General features: G+C 44.4%; 1 protein-coding gene across 2 annotated transcripts in view; it reads left to right on the top strand.

Moving 5' to 3' along the window:
* The window catches only part of PDZD11 (PDZ domain containing 11), a 36823-nt gene that overhangs the window by 1685 nt on the left and 13256 nt on the right, over positions 1–21882 (top strand). Inside the window, exons 3-4 of one of the 2 annotated variants that reach the window (XM_075835665.1) lie at positions 1688–1771; positions 12299–12355. In XM_075835665.1, the coding sequence (XP_075691780.1) occupies positions 1688–1771; positions 12299–12355 (141 nt within the window). The remainder of the gene's footprint in view (positions 1–1687; positions 1772–12298; positions 12356–21882) is intronic. The other variant, XM_075835667.1, reaches the window with a different exon arrangement.

Genomic DNA, 21882 nt, shown 5'->3' with positions numbered 1-21882 from the left:
GGGGACACTGCCCCACTGGTAGGTGATGCCGCATGGCCCCCCCTGGTAGGTGAGGCCTGCACGGCCCCACCCCCCTGGTAGGTGAGGCCTGCACGGCCCCACCCCCCTGGTAGGTGAGGCCTGCACGGCCCCACCCCCCTGGTAGGTGAGGCCTGCACGGCCCCACCCCCCCTGGTAGGTGAGGCCTGCACGGCCCCACCCCCCCTGGTAGGTGAGGCCTGCACGGCCCCACCCCCCCTGGTAGGTGAGGCCTGCACGGCCCCACCCCCCCTGGTAGGTGAGGCCTGCACGGCCCCACCCCCCCTGGTAGGTGAGGCCTGCACGGCCCCACCCCCCCTGGTAGGTGAGGCCTGCACGGCCCCACCCCCCCTGGTAGGTGAGGCCTGCACGGCCCCACCCCCCCTGGTAGGTGAGGCCTGCACGGCCCCACCCCCCCTGGTAGGTGAGGCCTGCACGGCCCCACCCCCCCTGGTAGGTGAGGCCTGCACGGCCCCACCCCCCCTGGTAGGTGAGGCCTGCACGGCCCCACCCCCCCTGGTAGGTGAGGCCTGCACGGCCCCACCCCCCCTGGTAGGTGAGGCCTGCACGGCCCCACCCCCCCTGGTAGGTGAGGCCTGCACGGCCCCACCCCCCCTGGTAGGTGAGGCCTGCACGGCCCCACCCCCCCCTGGTAGGTGAGGCCTGCACGGCCCCACCCCCCCCTGGTAGGTGAGGCCTGCACGGCCCCACCCCCCCCTGGTAGGTGAGGCCTGCACGGCCCCACCCCCCCCTGGTAGGTGAGGCCTGCACGGCCCCACCCCCCCTGGTAGGTGAGGCCTGCACGGCCCCACCCCCCCTGGTAGGTGAGGCCTGCACGGCCCCACCCCCCCTGGTAGGTGAGGCCTGCACGGCCCCACCCCCCCTGGTAGGTGAGGCCTGCACGGCCCCACCCCCCCTGGTAGGTGAGGCCTGCACAGACCCCTACCTGTAGGAATTTTCAGGGACTGTCTTTGTGAATTCTGGACAGTCCCAGAAAATATTACTACAGTTGACCACTATGTACAATGCCCCCTGTACTAGCGCCACACTACCCTTGTAGTGAGCGCAACAATACACTACATTTAACTTTCACACTCACTGATGCAGCGCCGTCTCTCGTCTTCTTCAGGTGTGGTCTCTCGTCTGCACGGGAGCTGCCAAGGTGGCGCGATGATGTCATCGCGTTGTCTTCGCAGAACCCGTGAAGACGAGAGACCACACCTGAAGAGGACAGTGCTGCATCGGTGAATATGCCAACGATAGCCAGTAAGGGAACTAGTAGTTCCCTTGGCAACCACCTTGTCACAGATCCGTTTTTAACGGTTGTTACATGTATTAACAGCCGTTAAAAATGGATCTATTGACTTCTATGGGGGCCGTCTGGCCGTGAAAATGGGCAAAAATAGGACATGTCCTATTTTTTGACGGCCATTGTTCACGGGCCGTTAAAAAAACGGCCGTGTGAATACACCCAAAGAACATCATTGTTCTGAAAACGGCCGTCACACGGCCTTTTTTTTTACTGTCATGTGAATAAGGCCTGAAAGTCTTTCTTTTAGTAGTGTTGATATAAATGAATGTGACAATTATGTAAGTAGAGGCTTTATGGATCCTTTTGGACTCGTGCCCATGTGTTGTAAATTTGTGTTCTTGTCTGTTACTATCATAGCGTATCTACAATTCAGATTACAACAATGAGCTGACACATTTTCTACCTCGCTCGATCCTTCTGAAGAAGCCACCAGGAGCACAGGTTTGTCTTTTGAAGTATTTGTGCACAGTGGACAAGTTAGGCCCCATGCACACGACCGTAAAAACTCCCGTAATTACGAGCCCATAGACTTCTATTGGCCACGGGTACCTCCCCGTATGCTTACGGGAAGGTGCCCGTGCCGTTGAAAAAGAAAAAAGATAGAACATGTCCTATTTCAGGCTGTTATTACGGCACGGGCAGCCCATAGAAGTCTATGGGGCTCCCGTAATTACGGTTGACTACGTGTGTGCACCCGTAATTACGGGAGTGTTGCTAGGCGACGTCAGTAAATAGTCACTGTCCAGGGTGCTGAAAGAGCTAAACGATCGGCAGTAACTGTTTCAGCACCCTGGACAGTGGCTACCGATCACAATATAGATAAAGCTGTAAAAAAAAAAAAAAGACGTTCATACTTACCCAGAACTCCCTGCTTCTTCCTCCAGTCCGGCCTCCTGGGATGACGTTTCAGCCCACGTGACCGCTGCAGCCAATCACAGGCCAATCACTGGCTGCAGCGGTCACATGGACTGCTGCGTCATCCAGGGAGGTCGGACTGGATGACAAGAGAGGGACGCGTCACCAAGACAACGGCCGGGTAAGTATGAATTTATTTTACTTTTATTACGGAAAGGTTCTGTCCCTTCTCTATCCTGCACTGATAGAGAGAAGGGGCTGCCGATTTCTGCAGTGTAATTTTGCAGCCAAAAACGTGCCTGTAAATACGGGTGGAATACGGGTGACACCGGACCCGTATTTACGGGCACAGGTCCGTAAATATTGGTGCAATACGGGTCGAATACTTGTGACCAAGGACCCGTATTTACGCCAGTATTTACTGGTGGACAAAAATACGGTGGTGTGCATGAGGCCTTACTATGAGTTCTGGAAATGTAGGAATAAATTGACAATTGGGAAATAACAATCGCTTGTCAATGAGGATCGTCCCTACATACGCTGATACCGTCCAATCAGTGCTGACCGTGCTAGACCGTGTACAAGATAAATAACGCCATACATTTCCAGGAGGAATAATAGAGTAACCGCACAGAATTCTAAGAAAACATGCTCTCAAATTTTTATTTAATGGGGAACGTTATTTGCTAAAACAGACTTTTTAAGACATCTCTTTAAGGCTATGTTCACATCTGAGTCGGAGGCTCCGTTAGATGGGGCCACTGTCGCAGAGCTGGAGTCTACCAGAGACCATAGCGCAGCATGTTCGTAAAATACAGTATTGGGGTAAGTGCACACAGGGTGGATACGCTGTGTAAAAGTACATGGCATATCTGTCCTGGAAGGCGCAGGGAATTCCGCCCGAAAAACTACAACAATTTGTGGAGCAGCTTTTCGGGTGGAATCTCCACTATGGAAACACTGCCAGAAAACCCCCAAAAAGTTTATACTTACGCGATACTCCGTTGTCATAGTGACGCGTCCCTCTGGGCCTCCTGGGATTGGCTGTAGCAGTCACATGGGATGAACAGTCATCCTAGAAGGCTATGCTGCACTCAGAACAGAGGTTTGTGTCACTATGACAACAGCCGGGTGTAAGTATAGATCTTTTTATTGTTTTTAACCCCTTAATGACCAGCCTATTTTGGACCTTAATGACCAAGCTATTTTTTACGTTTTTCAATCGTCGCATTCCAAGAGCTATAACGTTTTTATTTTTGTGTCGACGTAGCTGTATAAGGTCTTGTTTTTTGCGGGACAAGTTGTATTTTTTAATAGCACCATTTTTAGGTACATATTATTTATTGATTAACTTTTATTAACTTTTTTTGGGGGGGAATAGAAAAAAATCTGAAATTTCGCCCCTCTTTTTTGCGTCCTACATCTACGCCGTTTACCGTGTAGTATAAATAACACAATAACTTTATTCAGCGGGTTGTTACGATTGCAACGATACCAAATTTGTAGAGTTTTTGTATGTTTTACTACTTTTACACAGTAAAAACGCTTTTTTTTTCTAAATGATTTGTTTTTGTGTCTCTATACTTGAAGAGCCGTGACGTTTTTATTTTTTCGCCGATGCGGTTGTATGAGGGCTTTTTTTTTGCGGGAAGACTTGTAGTTTTTATTGGTACCATTTTGGAGTAGATGCGACTTTTTGATCACTTTTTAATCACATTTTTTTAAAGTCAGTATTCACAGAAAACAGCAATTTTTCCATAGTTTTTTATTAAATTTTTTACGGCGTTCACTGTGCGGGATAAATAATGTAATAGATTTATAGTCGGGGTCGTTACGGACGCGGCGATACCAAATATGTGTAACTTTTTAACTTTATTTTGTTTTTTTTAATAGTAAAGCATTTTGTAAGGGGAAAAGCTGGGTTTTTCATTTTTTTCACATTTTTTTTTTTAATTAACTTTATTAAACTTTTTTTTCACTTTTTTACTAGTCCCTCTAGGGGACTATAATATGCGATTCTGCGATCGCATTTATAATACACTGCAATACTTTTGTATTGCAGTGTATTACTGCCTGTCCGTTTAACACGGACAGGCATCTGCTAGGTCATGCCTGCGGCATGATCTAGCAGGCATTCACTCCAGGCAGCCTGGTGGCCTTTATTAGACCCCCGGCTGCCATTGGAGACACAGACACTCGGCGATCGTATCGCCGGGTGTCGGTGGGAGAGAGAGGGAGCTCCCTCCCTCTCTCCAAAACCACTCAGATGCGGTGCTCGCTATTGAGCACCGCATCTGAGGGGTTAAACGTGTGAGATCGATACTTATATCGATCTCACACGGCAGAGCAGGGAAGCTCCCAGCCCTCAGCTGCCTCTAGCAGCTGAGAGCAGGGAGATTTGACATCTCCCTGCTCTGTAAACTTATTCCGATGCCGCAACGTAAAAAGTCTATGGCATCGGAATAAGGCCCGTTAGTGACCGATGTAGAAACACGATGGGCCAATCACTAACGGGTTAAAGACAACCTTTCGCCTGGCCATACATGTGCAGCATGTAATGGGCAGGGCTTCACAAACACTGTCTCACTTGAAATTATTTTTCTAACTTCCTCCGTTATTTACATATCGGTGCCGTTATATTTGGCGCCCGATATGTAAATAACCCCCTGATCTGTCAATGAGGCGTGTAAGAGGAAAGGGGGCGTGTTACTATCGCTGTGACACTGTCCAATCCGCTATGGACAGTGTCACAGCTGCTTGTGCTGTGTAATCTCTCCGCGAGATCACAGTTTTTCCTTCACTATCTGACCAGAGATGGATAAGAGAGCACGCACATGCGCAATGCTCCGCTGCCTCTGGAACAGAAGAGGTGAAGAAGAATGTGAATTCTTCTGTTCTGTGGTGGCGGGAGCATCGTCGTCGGCGCCGTAGGAGCTGTGTACATGCTGGTGCGCGCACAGCTCCGGCTCTGCTGGCCAGTGTCACATGATAGTAACACGCTCCATTGACAGTTCAGGGGGTTATTTACATATTGGGCGCCAAATATAACGCCACCGATGTGTAAATAACGGAGGAAGATAGAAAAATAATTTCAAGTGAGACAGTGTTTGTGAAGCCCTGCCTATTACATGCTGCGCTCAGCTGCACTTGAAAGTTTCTCTTTAACCCCTTCCCGCTTTGGTCGCTTTTGACCTTCCTGACATTTTTCAAATCTGACATGTTTCATTTTATGTGGTAATAACTTCGGAATGCTTTTACCTATCCAAGCGATTCTGAGATTTTCTTGTGACACATTGGACTTTGTGTTACTGTTAAAATTTGCTCGGTACATTTAGTATTTAATTGTGAAAAACACCAAAATTTAGAGGAAACATTGCAAATATTAGCATTTTTCTAAATTTAAATGTACCTGCTTGTAAGACAGGCAGTTATACCACACACAATTTTTGCTAATTAACATCCCCATATGTCTACATTAGATTGGCATAGTTTTTTGAACGTCCTTTTATTTTTCTATGACGTTACAAGGCTTAGAACTTTAGCAGCAATTTCAAGAAAATGTCAAAAGGCTATTTTTTCAGGGACCAGTTCAGTTATGAAGTGGCTTTTAGGGCCTTATATATTAGAAACCCCCCAATAAGTCACCCCATTTTAAAAACTTCACCCCTAAAAGTATTCAAAACAGCAATTAGAAAGTTTAACTCTTTAGACATTTCACAGGAATTAAACCAAAGTAGAGGTGAAATTTACAAATTTCATTTTTTTTGTTGCAGAAATTCATTTTTAATCCATTTTTTTTGTAACACAGAAGGTTTTACCAGAGAAACGCAACTCAATATTTATTGCCCAGATTCTGCAGTTTTAGGAAATATCCCACATGTGGCCCTAGTTGGTAATGGACTGAAGCACCGGCCTCAGAATCAAAGGAGCACCTAGAGGATTTTGGGCCTCCTTTTTATTAGAATATATTTTAGGCACCATGTCAGGTTTGAAGGGCTCTTGCGGTAAAAAAAACAGTGGAAATCCCCCAAAAGTGACCCCATTTGGGAAACTATACCCCTTAAGGAAATTATCTAGGGATATAGTAAGCATTTTGACCCTACAGGTTTATAGCAGAAATTATTGGAAGCAGGCCGTGAAATTGAAAATCTACATTCATCCGATCGCTGCATCTAAGGGGTTAATGGCAGGGATCGGCGCTAGCTCCGGTTCCTGCCGTTAGAGGTGGATATCAGCTGTAACATACAGCTGACATCAACCGATGGTGACGCCGGCTCAGGAGCTGGAAGTTTTCTATTCTCCGGTTGCCTTTGCAGCCACCAAAACCCTGGCGATTTCATTGCTGGGGTGTCGATGAGCTGCAAATGCCTTAAATACAGCGATCGCTTTTGACCGCTGCTTTTAAGGGGTTAATGGCGGGGATCGAAGCTAACTTCAGTCACTGCCATTACAGCAGGATGTCAGCTGTAAGATACAGCTGACATCCGGGGATGATGGCACCGACTCAGCTTTTGAGCTGGTGCCTTGCATTTGTCGTAAGTATACAACATTTTGCGGGAAGCACTGGCTTTCCATGACATTGTACTTTAACCCGTTAATGACCGGCCCATGGTCTTTTTACGTCGGTCACTAACGGGCCTTATTCTGATGCCATAGACTTTTTAAGTCGCGGCATCGGAATAAGTAAACAGAGCAGGGAGCTGTCAAATCTCCCTGCTCTCAGCTGCCAGAGGCAGCTGAGGGCTGGGAGCGTCCCTGCTCTGCCGGGTGAGATCGATATTAGTATCGATCTCACCCGTTTAAGCCCTCAGATGCGGTGCTCAATAGCGGTGCTCCCTCTCTCTCCCACCGACACCCGGCGATAAGATCGCCGAGTGTCTGTGTCTCCAATGGCAGCAGGGGGGCCTAATAAAAGCCCCCAAGTCTGTAATGAATGCCTGCTAGATCATGCCGCAGGCATGACCTAGCAGATGCCTGTCCGTTTTAAAGAGACTCTGTCACCACATTATAAGTGCCCTGTCTCCTACATAAGGAGATCGGCACTGTAATGTAGGTGACAGTAATGCTTTTTATTTAAAAAAAACGATCTTTGTTCACAACGTTAGGAGCGATTTTAGTTTATGCTAATGAGCTTTCTTAATGCCCAAGTGGGCGTACTTTTACTTTCGACCAAGTGGGCGTTGTACAGAGGAGTGCATGACGCTGACCAATCAGCATCATGCACTCCTCTCCATTCATTTACACTGCACTAGCGATATAGTTATATCACTATGTGAAGCTACATACACAAGCCCTAACATTACTACAGTGTCCTGATAATGAATACACATGACCATCCAGCCTGGACGTCATGTGTACTCAGACTCCTGACACTTCTGACTCTTTTTTGTGAGATTCCGGCAAGTGATACGAAATCTCACGAGATCACGGAGCTAAACGAGATTTGGTTTCACTTGCCGGAATCTCACAAAAAAAGAGTCAGAAGTGTCAGGATTCTGAATACACATGACGTCCAGGCTGGATTTCATGTGTATTCATTATCAGGACACTGTAGTAATGTTAGGGTTTGTGTATGTAGCTGCACATAGTGATATATCTATATCGCTAGTGCAGTGTAAATGAATGGAGAGGAGTGCATGATGCTGATTGGTCAGCATCATACACTCCTCTGTACAACGCCCACTTGGTCGGAAGTAAAAGTACGCCCACTTGGGTATTAAGAAAGCTCATTAGCATAAACCAAAATCGCTCCTAACGTTGTGAAAAAAGATCGATTTTTTTTTTTAAATAAAAAGCATTACTGTCACCTACATTACAGCGCACATCTCCTTTTATAGGAGATAGGGCACTTATAATGTGGTGACAGTCTCTTTAAATGGACAGGCAGTAATACACTGCAATACAAAAGTATTGCAGTGTATTATAATAGCGATCGGAGGATCGCATAGTGAAGTCCCCTACTGGGACTAGTAAAAAAGTAAAAAAAAAAGTTTAATAAAGTTAATTTAAAAAAAATTTGAAAAATGAAAAACCCAGCTTTTCCCCTTACAAAATGCTTTACTATTAAAAAACCAAAATAAAGTAAAAAAGTTACACATATTTGGTATCGCCGCGTCCGTAACGACCCCGACTATAAATCTATTACATTACTTAACCCGCACGGTGAACGCCGTAAAAAATAAAATAAAAAACGACGGAAAAATTGCTGTTTTCTGTGAATCCTGACTTTAAAAGAAATGTGATCAAAAAGTCGCATCTACTCCAAAATGGTACCAATAAAAACTACAAGTCTTCCCGCAAAAAAAAAGCCCTCATACAACCGCATTGGCAAAAAAATAAAAACGTTACGGCTCTTCAAATATGGAAACACAAAAACAAATAATTTTGAAAAAAAAGCGTTTTTATTGTGTAAAAGTAGTAAAACATACAAAAACTATATAAATTTGGTATCGTTGCAATCGTAACAACCCGCTGAATAAACTTATTGTGTTATTTATACCACACAGTAAACGGCGTAGATTTAGGACGCAAAAAAGTGGCGAAATTTCAGATTTTTTTTCTATTCCCCCCCCCCCCCAAAAAAAGTTAATAAAAGTTAATCAATAAATAATATGTACCTCAAAATGGTGCTATTAAAAAATACTTGTCCCGCAAAAAACAAGACCTTATACAGCTATGTCTACGCAAAAATAAAAAAGTTATAGCTCTTGGAATGCGACGATGGAAAAACGTAAAAAATAGCCTGGTCATTAAGGTCTAAAATAGGCTGGTCATTAAGGGGTTAAGTTACTGGTAAAATTAGTCGATACATGCAGTGTTTGTTTGTGGAAAAATACCAAAATTTCGAGAAAATTTGCATAAAAATTAGCATTTTTCTAAATTTAAATGTATCTACTTGTAAAACAGATTGTAATACCACACAAAATAGTTACTAGTTCACATATCCCATATGTCTACTTTATGTTGGCATTGTTTTTTGAACGTTTTTATTTTTCTAGGATGTTACAAGGCTTAGAACTTTAGTAGCAATTTCAAAAGGCTTTTTTCAGGGACCAGTTCAGTTCTGAAGTGGCTTTGAGGGCCTTATTTATTAGAAACCCCTATAAATCGCCACATTTTATAAACTGCACCCCTCAAAGTATTCAAAACAGCATTTAGAAAGTTTCTTAACCCTTTTGGGGTTCTTACACGGAATTAAAGCAAATTAGAGGTGACATTTACAAATGTAATTTTTTTGCAGAAAATCTGTTTTCATTTTTTTTTCCTGTAACACAGAAGGTTTTACCAGAGAAATGCAACTCTATTTATTGCTCAGATTCTGCAGTTTTTAGAAATATCTCACATGTGGCCCTAGTGTGCTAATAGACTGAAACACAGGCATCAGAAGCAAAGGAACGCCTAGTGGATTTTGGGGCCTTCATTTTATTAGAATATATTTGAGGCACCATGTCAGGTGTGAAGAGGTTTTGTGGTGCCAAAACAGTGGAAATACACCAAAAAAACACCATTTGGCAAACTACACCCTTCAAGGAATTTATCAAGGGGTATAGTGAGCATTTTAACCCAACATGTTTTTTGCTGTATTTAGTGGAGTTAGGATGTAAAATTGAAAATCAAATTTTTTTTTCCAATAAAATGTAGACATCTTCAATATTTAAAAGGCATAAAGGGGAAAAAAAAAAGCACACAAATATTTGAAAAGCAATTTCTTCCGATTACGGCAATATCCCATATTTGGTAATGAACTGTTGTTTGGACCCATGGCAGGGCTTAGAAGGGAAGAAGCACCATTTGGCTTTTGTAGCTCAAGTTTTGCTGGAATGGTTTTCGTGGTGCCATGTCGCATTAGCAAAGCCCTTGGGGGAACAAATCAGTGGAAACCTCCAAAAGTGACCTCATTTGGGAAACTAAAGCACTCAAGGAATTTATCGAGGGATATAGTGAGCATTTAGATTCCACAGTTTTTTTGCGAAATTTAGTGGCCGTGAAAATGAATATCAATGTTTTTTTCCACTAAAATGTTGACATTTTAGAAACTACACGCCTCAAGGCAGTTATCATTTGCCTGGACATATGACAGGGCTCAGGAGTGAAGAGCACCATGCGCATATGAGGCTTATTTGGTGATTTTTACAGCATTGACCCACAATTGCAGGGATCTGAGGTCAAATAGTAAAACAAACCCCCAAGTAGTGACCAATAATTTGGAAACTACACCCCTTAAGGCATTTTAAGGGGTGTAGTGAGCATTTTGACCCCACAGGTGTTTTTACATTGGAAATTAATGCGCAGCGGATGGTGCAAAGTGAATATTAAAATTTTTCACTGATATGCCATTTTAGTGCACAATATGTTGTGCCCAGTTTGTGCCACTGAGGGCAAAATACATCACAAATTGTTAAGCGGGTTCTCCCGGGTATGGCAATGCCATATATGTGGCCGTAAACGGCTGTTTGGGCACAGTGTAGGGCTCAGAAGGGAGGGAGCGCCATTTGGCTTTTGGACCGTGGATTTTACTTAGTAGGAGTTTTGTCTGAGTTTTACTGGTATTTCAGTTTATAATTGGGGGCACATGTAATCTGTGCGGAGTACATCAGGGTATTAAAAAGGTGGTATAAATCCATAGATATGTGGCCAGTGTCGCAGTGATAAATGGTGCCCAATCTTATCCACTTTTGTAACGATCTGCAAGTTTTGTGTTGTCATATTCTTTTTATTTTTTCGCCAACGGAGCTGTGTGGGGGCTTATTTGTTGCGGCACAATCTGTAGTTTTTCATTGGTACAATTTTGGGGTACATGCATGTTATTTTTTTTTATATTATTATCATTCTGACAGTTTTTTTAATTCTCTTTTTTTTTTTTTTTTTTAGTGTTTAGTTTTACTTTATTCTGAGGTTCGATATGATCACGGTGATACCAAATGTATATCGTTTTTTTTTTCTAGGCTTTGCAGCGTTTGCACAATAAAATCACTTTGTAAAAAAATTATTTATTGTTTGTGTCACCATATTCTGAGAGCCATACATTTTTTATTTTTCAGTCAAAAAAGCTGTGTAAGGCGGGATTCACACGACAGGGTTTCCCGGCCGGGTGCTGGCCGTTCATAAATCGGCCGGCACCCGGCTGCATTAGGAATAATAGACCCCCTAATGAGGCTATTCACACGACCGATTTTTTGACGGGCCGGGAAAACCGGCCGTCAAAAAATGGGACATGCCCTATTTTCGGCCGGGTACCCGGCCGCCCGGCTCCCATAAGAGTCTATGGGGCCGGGTAATACACGGCCATCACCGGAATGTGTCCCAAGTGATGGCCGGGTCTACCGTCGCTCGCGCACTCTCTCCTCCTCACAGCACAGAGTGCATGTGAGGAGGAGTTGATGCCATTCGGGCGAATGGCTACGCTGGAGATACACTGTGTGGCAGGGCCGGGGTGTACAGCAGGTGGAAGGGAGCGCTGCACTGGCTCCCTTCCCCTGCTTGTTACGGTTCCCGACCGCTGGCTGTATTTTTACGGCCAGCGGTCAGGGTCCTTAAAACCCGAGCCATAGACTTTTTACGGCTCGGGCTCGGGGTTAACTCTTTCAGCACCATGGACAGTGACTATCTCCTGACGTCGCGTACCGATAATTTTTTTGCCGGGTTCGGCCAAAACGAGTTCGGCCGAACCCGGTGAAGTTCGGTTCGGTTGTCCGGGTTCACTAATCTCAAAGACACTCCATTTGGATGTTTGGAAACAGAAAAGCACGTGGTGCTTTTCTGTTTACATTCATCCTTTTGACAGCTGGTGCGCTGTTTCAGTCGGTTCGCACGGAAGTGCTTCCGTGCGACCTGCGTGGTTTTCATTCACCCATTGACTTCAATGGGTGCGTGATGCGCGAAATACGCGGAGATATTGAGCATTTTGCGCTTTTTGCGCAGCAGACAAACGCTGCGCAAAAAGCACGGACTGTCTGTACTGCCCCATAGACTTGTATTGGTCCGAATACACGCTCGTGTGAATCCCCCCTTATGCTGTGTGTCCCTACCCTAATGGGCTGGAGCTATCCTTGAGCTTTGCTATAGAGCACAGGCTGAAGACTGATTTATGCTGATTCCATTTTGTCTCCACAGCTTGGATTTAACATCAGAGGCGGAAAAGCATCCCAGCTTGGTATCTTTATTTCTAAGGTATGACTCCAATTCATCATAATAGACATGATATGACGCTTGTTAGACTTTATTCACATCTGCGTTGTGGCATCCATTTTAGCGGATCCGTTGAAATTAAAAAAATTGACTGCCAGACTGAATGCAACGGAAGGTAAAAAAAATGTTTGTTTTTGACAGATCAGTTTACCGAATCCGTAAAAAAAAAACGGACTTTCTTCTTTCAGTTTGTGTAAGTTTTTCATCAGTTATGCTAGTTTTTATCCCTGCATCTTTCATTTTAAAGCTATGTTAACATCTGCGTCAGGGATCCGTTCCGGCGGAAAGCTCAGGCGGAACATCAGAACGGGACCCCAACGCAGATGTGAACAGAGCCTCAGTCTGCGCATGTGCACAAAAAAACGGATCTGTTAAACGTAATTCATAACTGATATGCCATCTCTTTGTATCAGTCATCCGTTGACTTCAATGTTAACCTGACTGAAAGGAGCTTTCCGGTTTTGTTTTTTTCGTACTTTTTGGCGGAAACAATAGCGCAGCAGACTACGGTATTTCTTCTGTCAAAAAAATGGAAGCCTGACGGAACGGAGCCTAACTGAGCACAACTGATGCAAAAATGAAACCTATTGAAATCAATGGGTTTTTTGACGGAAACATTAACTTCCGTTGTTATTCTCCTCTGACGGATACACTAGAACGGAAGCCACGGGGGCGTGGCTTGGACATGGCGGAGTGAGGCTGCTTTAGTTTGGAGCTCAAGGACCGCACCTTAACTACAGAGACTTTTACTTACCTAATCCATGCTGAAAGCATGCCAAAGGGGAAGAAAGTGGACCCTAAACCTCCAGCCACCCCAGGTACCTTGCTGGCACATTTCTCCCTTCGCACCGCAGGAGATTCCCCTTCCTCCTCTCCTCGTCCCATCATGGCGCCCACACAGGCAGCAGGCAGACAACCTCCATTGCGGGGGCCGCCCAGCCCCAGTGCTCTAAGTCAGCCTGTACCGGCTATGTTCTTATTTTAAACCCGGGAGTCCCTCACTGGTAGTGTCGAGGATCCTATGGCGGACGCTCCAATGCTTTCGGAGCTCCGGGACATGTTACAGGCTCTCCCCACCCGAGTGGAACTAGAAGCCCAGTTCTCCCGCCTTGAAGAGCGCCATGCTAGAGACATTTCCGCCATTCAACAGCTCTCTACCACGGTGGCGCAGGTACCGCAACGTTCCATAGACTTGGACAGTTCTTTCTCTACTATCACGACTACATTAGTCTCATTCCACTTTTCTGACCGACCTCACTCTACATATTGACAATTTGGAAAATCGTGGCCGCCGCAATAATATCAAAATCAGAGGCTTGCCGGAATCGGTGGGTAATGCTGAATTGAGGCGCTCTGTAGCGCCCTTATTTAGTAAAATGCTGGACTTAACTGACGAGGATGACTTGGAGCTCGACAGGGTTCATAGGGTATATAGCCCTAGAGTACAAGATCGTAATAGAAGTGCCCGCGTGATGTCCTTTGCCGCGTCGATTTTTACCAGCAAAAAAGCTCTGCTCTGAAAAGCTTGGCATACGGATCCCATTTCACATGAAGGGACGTCTGTTAACCTGCTACCAGATGTGTCACAACGCACCCTTAACATGCGACGCATGGTGAAACCCCTACTGGATAAGACCCGTGAGGCAGGTGCCTCATATCGCTGGGGCCATCCTTTTCACATCATTATACGCAAGGCTGGTGCAGAATTTGCTGTGAGATCTCTGGAAGACCTACCAAATGCCTTTGCCTTTTTGGGAACAAACCCCGTTCCAATCCCGGACTGGACAGTTCCTGGTCTTTTTCTGTGAGCCCCTCAATGCCCTAATATGGACAGACCACCGACCCTTCCTCGACAAGGGGAGATGATCTGTCCTGCAGATGGCGCTGAGGCTGGGGTCTCTCTGGTTGGGAACCCTCTTACAACCCCTATGGCCTGAACCTGTATGTCCGTCCCCTCCATCACCCCGATTCGTAAGGAATTTGTGAGTACTTTGTCATTGTAACTTGGTCTCTTTCTGGAGCACCTCGCTTTGTTCATTCCTTCTGCGTTCCCCGCAATTGCTGTCGGGCACTGCCCAGCCGCCTGTTAGCTGCTGGACAGTCTCTGTACTTACGGTTTCCCCGATTTGTGTATCTATAGGACTGCTATAGGTCCCTCCTTTTTTTCCTTTTTTTTTTTTTATAATTTATTTAGCTACTCCCCCTTCTTTTGATAGGTAGATGGATCTGCTCTCCATAGTATCTCTGAATGTCCAGGGCCTTAATCTTCCTGAGAAGAGATCCTCTCTGCTTCACCTTCTATGGAAGAAGCGAGCTTCTGTAGCCTTCTTACAAGAAACGCATTTTCATCAAGATCCGATACCTAGACTCAGACAGGAGGTTTCCGGACGTCTTTCACAGTTGCTCCCCAGACTCTAAAACTAAAGGAGTTTCCATTCTTATTGCTCATACTGCGCCTTGGGCATATGTGGACTGTCGCTGTGATGAAGCGGGACGATGTTTTTTTTTTTGTTGAGGGTAAGATGGCAGATTCAACTTTTACGTTTGGTATGGCGTATCTCCCCAACACTGGACAATCTCGTTTCTTGGATGGCATGCTCCGAGAGGTAGAGGATTTTCTGGAGGGGGTAGTTGTCCTGGGCGGGGGGGATCTCAACATGGCATTAGAAACTTTATTGGATACCTCGAATGGTTCCTCTCACCTGCCCTATGTCTCCCTTAGAAAGGCTAAAGCTTCCTTACAGCATTTTCAATTTATGAACACGTAGTGCTTGCTCCACCCCTCCGCTCGAGATTACTCACATTTTTCTCACGTACATGATTCCTACTCACGCATTGACTACTTGTTCCTATCCCATACTCTCCTTTCCCTGATGCAGTCGGCTCATATTGACACGATCTCCTTTTCGGCTCACGCTCTCATATCCATGTCTCTTTCCCTTCCGTCCTCTCAACCACGCATTTGGAGATGGCGTCTGAATGAAAGCCTTTTACAAGATCAAACCGTGGTCAATTGTGTTCATTCAGATCTTCAGGAGTTCTTCACTAATAACACAACACGGGATGTTTCATCTCCAGTAGTATGGGAAACGCATAAGTGTTTTATTCGAGGCACCTTCATTAAACACTGTGCCCGGCTCAAGAGCTCCAAGATTGGTGCTCTTGAGAGAGCTCATAAACGCTCCCTTGCGCTTCAGACTAAAACTGAACTTTGCCAACTCCGGGAACAACTCAAAAGCCTATCCCTTTCCCATGCGAAAGCCTCTTTGGCCAAATGTCGCCGTCACTTCTTTGAGTTTGGGAACAAGATGAGGAAGACCTTGGCGCAGATCTTGGGCTTACAGAGAGCATGTTCTTTTATTCTGCTTATCTAGGATGAACACGGTCACAAATACGCCCTCTCATCACGTATAGCAGAGACCTTCCATGCCTACTATGCCAAGCAGTATAAGATTAACCAGCCTCTCGAGCCACGGGCCCTTGATGAGCGCCTCATTTTCATAGAGAACTCTCTGCAACGTGCCGGCCTTCCCACTCTCCCCCGAGAATCTATTTCGGTTCTGGAGGAGCCTATCACGCTTCCTGAGCTTGAACTTGCTATTAAAGACTCTCGAACGGGTAGGGCCCCAGGCCCAGATGGTCTCACATTAACTTGCTATAAAACCTTCTTACCGGACCTTCAAACTCACTTTCTCTCTGCCTATAATTCACTTGCCACAAATACCACTCTTCCTCCCGACACGCTCAGGGCCCACATTTCAGTTATCCCCATTGAGGGTAAAGATTACTCCCAGTGCTCGAACTATAGACCGATCTCCCTTTTGAACATAGACTTTAAACTATTTGCGAAAATCCTCTCAACCCGCCTTACCCCCTTGTTCCAACGTCATCCATCGTGAACAGGTTGGATTCATGCCCACCAGAGAAGCTAGAGATAACACCACTAGGACTATTCATATCCTACATTACCTCTCCTCCTCTATCCCGGCTGTCTTTTTATCCACTGATGCCGAAAAGGCCTTTGACCGTGTGGATTGGGGATTTCTTACCCAGACCTTGAAGCACATAGGACTTGGATTCAACATGCTCTGATGGATTGGTAGTTTGTACTCACACCCCTCTGCGGCAGTTAATATTAATGGTGTCTTCTCTGACTATTTCCCTACTCTTAATGGTACCCGCCAGGGCTGTCCCCTCTCCCCTCTTATTTTCATTCTCACGCTAGAACCTCTCCTCAGATGTATTCATCAAAATAATGATGTTACAGGAGTTCGGGACACTACACATAAAATTGGCGCTTATGCTGATGACCTTTTTATTTTTCCTATCCCAACCGTTAATCTCTCTTCCGAACCTTTTCTCTGAACTCTCTCGATATATGCGACCCTATCTAAATACAAAATTAATCTGCAGAAATCTGGAGCCCTCAATATTTCTTTACCGCAACCAGGCCTTGCTTCCTTATCATCCTCCTTCCCGTTCAAGTGGTTCCCATCTACCCTGCCATATCTGGGGGTTCACCTTACCCCGCGGACTTCTGGACTTTATCAGGCCAACTTTCCTCGCTTAACGAGAAACTCCGTTTTGCACCATTTCTTTAAATAAATGTAACTCTACCATCAGCATGCTTTTAATTTATTCTTTTGTGTCTTGCACTATACATTTTTACTAGGCATCTGATGTACCATCTTTCCTCAGTCTGATTGCCTCCATATAGGAAATATAAGCTTTAGACCCAGATGACCCCGATTAATACGGACTGCGAAGATATCAACAAATCTACTGCTCCCTGACGTAGAGTTAATATTGTTAATCTTATTACCCTTCTCCTTCCATTTTCTTCATTGAGACTTGTTTTATGTCACATGCTTTTTCTGATGAATCTCATTATTCTGTTATGGGATACAAAATGTGATGTATAATAATATCTATATCTATACTCCTATTAACTTTTTATACATTTTTATCTAGAAGAAGTGACCTCATTAAACACTGCAATAATATTCATTCTATGAGGTTCATTATAACTAGCACTAGACTGTTATGTCCACATACATAATTTGTCACATCCTTTTAATCTGTTTATATACACTGTACAATTTGGGGGATATTTTCTCTCCCCCTCTTCTGAATGGCCTTATTCACATAAATCTATGTATTAACCCGTTAGCGACCGGCCCATAGTCTTTTTACATCGGTCACTAACGGGCCTTATTCCGATGCCATAGACTTTTTAGAGGGCTGGGGGCGTCCCTACTCTACCGGGTGAGATCGATATTAGTATCGATCTCACCCGTTTAACCCCTCAGATGCGGTGCTCAATAGCGAGCACCGCATCTGAGTGGTTTTGGAGAGAGGGAGGGAGCTCCCTCTCTCTCCCACCGACACCCGGCGATAAGATCGCCAAGTGTCTGTGTCTCCCATGGCCCCCAGGTCTGCCTGTAATGAATGCCTGCTAGATCATGCCGCAGGCTGCCGCAGGCATAACCTAGCAGATGCCTGTCCGTTTTAAATGGACAGGCAGTAATACACTGCAATACAAAAGTATTGCAGTGTATTATAATAGCGATCGGAGGATCGCATAGTGAAGTCCCCTACTGGGACTAGTAAAAAAGTTAAAAAGAAAAGTTTAATAAAATTAATTTAAAAAAAAAATGAAAAACCCACTTTTTCCCCTTACAAACTGCTTTACTATTAAAAAACCAAAATAAAGTTAAAAAGTTACACATATTTGGTATCGCCGCGTCCGTAACGACCCCGACTATAAAGCTATTACATTACTTAACCCGCACGGTGAATGTCGTAAAAAATTAAATAAAAAAGCAAAGGAAAAATTGCTGTTTTCTGTGAATCCTGACTTTAAGAAAATGTGATTAAAAAGTGATCAAAAAGTCGCAACTACAAGTTGTCCCGCAAGAAAAAAAAAAGCCCTCATACAACTGCATCGGCAAAAAAATAAAAACGTTACGGCTCTTCAAATATGGAGACACGAAAACAAATCATTTTGAAAAAAAAGCGTTTTTACTGTGTAAAAGTAGTAAAACATACAAAAACTATACAAATTTGGTATCGTTGCAATCGTAACAACCCGCTGAATAATCTTATTGTGTTATTTATACCACACGGTAAACGGCGTAGATTTGGGACGCAAAAAAGTGGCGAAATTTCAAATTTTTTTCTATTCCCCCCCCCCCCCCAAAAAAAGTTAATCAATAAATAATATGTACCTCAAAATGGTGCTATTAAAAAATACAACTTATCCCGCAAAAAACAAGACCTTATACAGCTATGTCGACGCAAAAATAAGAAAATTATAGCTCTTGGAATGCGACGATGGAGAAACGTAAAAAATGGCCTGGTCATTAAGGTCTAAAATAGGCTGGTCATTAAGGGGTTAAACAAACATTTTTGTTTCTTCCTCTTCCTAGCTGCCCAATGAGGTGCGCACTCCACCTGTATGCGACCGGGGGTATCGCCTGCCCCATTTCCGCCTCCCATGTCCGGTATTCCTGGTATGCGTCAGGAACCCGGATGTGTGCTACGGTGCTGGAGGCCGGAAGTGGGGCATGCCACACTTCCAGTTGCGTCTGTTGACATGCGCTGAGATCTCATAGGCGCTGAATAACCGCAAAATACACCTGGGTCTTGTCCTATTTAAGGCCAAGACTGCAACAGGACACTATGCACCCCCTGAGGAAGCACACATCGCGAAACGCGAGTTGGGGTTCCATTCATGGCATTCAGGATTTCATGCTCATTGATATGGGTAAGGTTTTCTCTCTTCCTCTGACCTTCAGGTTTTCCCTAACTTTTCCCAGCACTAGTATGTCCATAACTTGATGGGTTTCTACATGAGGGGTCAGCCATCCATAGGATAATCTACCTCCCATTCCATATATCCTCATTGTTAGGATCACAGTGCATTTCTTTATTGCTGCAAACATATGGATGGTCTGTTTTCCTGTTTTACCATGTAACATTATAGAGTCTTTCTATTCATTATCTACCTTTTTAAATGTTCATCTTATTTTTGTGATTAATACATTTTTTTATTTTTATATATACGTCTTCGTACTCGCTTTTTCTCTGTATAAACAACTTTCCTTGCTTGTCCTCAGTTAAAAAAGATCTTGGTAGATAGACCCTTGGCACCTTTTACATGGTTTGGTCGCTGCTCAATACTAAAGATGAATGTTCTCCCTAGAATACTTTTATTTTCTCCAGGCTCTGCCCATTCATATTCCTCTGTCTTTCTTCAATGCAATGGCCTCCCTCTTCTCCAAATTTGTGTGGAACAATAAACCAGCCAGAATATCAAAGTTGTTACTATATACACCTAAAAGACTGGGGGGAGTTTGATCACCCGATATTTATGCATACTACAGAGCTACTCATCTCACTAGGCTAGTGGACTGGCATCGTAATGCTGATACCAAACTTTGGGTCCCTTTGGAATCGCATTTCCGCTCCTCGCCTCTTCATATTTTACCCTGGATACCCTTCCCCGTTACTTCCAATATTGGGCCATCCCTCCTTCACACCGAGTCTGTCTGATCCCGTATTCCAGAGATGGGTGGCCTCTGGTAGTTTTCGAGCCACCCAGTTTCTGATAGGGGATTCTTGGCCGACACTGGAATCTCTAATTTCTATACTTGACCCATGTCAATTGGGATTTTGGAGGGCGAATCAACTCCATCATTTCCTTGTCTCCCTTCCATCCCCAGCCTCCCTCGCCCGCTTCTACACTCCATTGGAAACCCTTTGCACTGGAAAAGGTCTGGTACGGCATGCCCTATCCGCTATCTATGCCATGTTGGGGTCCCCTCTGACACAACCTCCGCCTCCCTTTGTGGGCAAGTGGAGCAGGATTTGAGTTTGTAGTTTTCTGACTCCCAATTCACCAGAATATATGATCTAACGCATGGGTCTTCAATTTCTAGTCGTATCCAAAAGGCGAGATATAAACTTTTATCTCGATGGTACTATGTTCCGTCTAGACTTCATATTATGTTCCCCAATGTCTCATCGCATTGTTGATCTGCTGAAGGGACCCTTCTCCATACCTTTTGGGATTGTTCAGTGTTGTCTCATTTCTGGCAGGAAGTATGGAGAATAACCTCCTCTTTTTCTGACCACATCATACCTTTTACTCCAGCCTTCTTCCTGCATCATCTCAGCGACATTCCTTTACCATTGTACAAAAGATCTATTCTTCAACACCTAGTTAACAGTGCTCGAGCTTGTATAACTGTTTTATGGAAGAGCACGGAACCCCCCTCTCTCCGACTCTGGTTTCTTAAGATAGAGGAACTTAAACGCATGGACGACCTGACTTCTCAGTTGACTAATAGACATTATATTTTCTCCAAAACATGGTACCACTGGATTGTCTATCAGGACTCCCCAGAATATAGGACCATCATGTCAATCTGGACAGAGATTTCAGACTTTTTTTTTTTTTCTCTTTCTTCCTCTTCTCTTTTCCCTCCTTTCTTTTTCTTTAATACTGATGGCCGAATTCTGTTCGTTGTTTTATTCAATATCGTGGACCTGCGTGTGCTTTATTTGGCATATGTTATTTTTGTGTGTTTCCCCCCCCCCCCCTGTTTTTCTTTTGTATCCCGGCTTGATATGCTCCTTGTTTGAAAATAGTAAATAAAGAATTTACAACAAAAAAAAGTGTGTTTTATATTACATTTAACATCTTCAGCATTATTTAGCAATGCGCTCTACATGCAAAAAAAGAAAAAATGCAATGCTTAAAAGTAAAGCTTTTCTTCCCGATTTGCAATGTTGAGTGGTAGGGCAGACGCTGGAGAATGACATCACCAGCCTCTACCTTCCCGCTCCATAGAGCAGACTGTGCTGACTTTTTATGTTAAAGAGGCTCTGTTACCACAATCTAAATGCCCTATCTTGTACATAATGTGATTGGCGCTGTAATGTAGATTACAGCAGTGTTTTTTATTTAGAAAAACGATAATTTTTGACGGAGTTATGACCTCTTTTAGCTTTATGCTAATGAGTTTTTTTAATGGACAACTGGGCATGTTTTACTTTTTGCCCAAGTGGGCATTGTGGAGAGAAGTGTATGACGGTGACCAATCGGCGTCATACACTTCTCCCCATTCATTTACACAGCAGATAGTGTTCTTACTAGAACACTATGTGCAGCCACATACACATTAACGTTACTCAAGTGTCCTGACAGTGAATATACATTACCTCCAGCCAGGATGTGATGTCTATTCATAATCCTGACACTCCTGTAGCGTTTGTTTGAGATTTACAGCAAGGTAAACGTAATCTCGTTTTAAATAACAGGTTACATCGTAATCTCGCGAGATTACGTTTGCCTTGCTGTAAATCTCACAGAAACGCTACAGAAGTGTCCGGATTCTGAATAGACATCACGTCCTGGCTGGAGGTAATGTATATTCACTGTCAGGACACTGCAGTAACGTTAATGTGTGTGTTTGTGATGTAATAAGATCACCATATGCTGTGTA

The sequence above is a fragment of the Rhinoderma darwinii genome, chromosome 8, assembly GCF_050947455.1.
Source record: "Rhinoderma darwinii isolate aRhiDar2 chromosome 8, aRhiDar2.hap1, whole genome shotgun sequence".
NCBI lineage: Eukaryota > Metazoa > Chordata > Amphibia > Anura > Rhinodermatidae > Rhinoderma > Rhinoderma darwinii.
The sequence above is the reverse complement of the archived record's forward strand: the minus strand, read 5'-3'. Positions and strand labels throughout refer to the sequence as shown.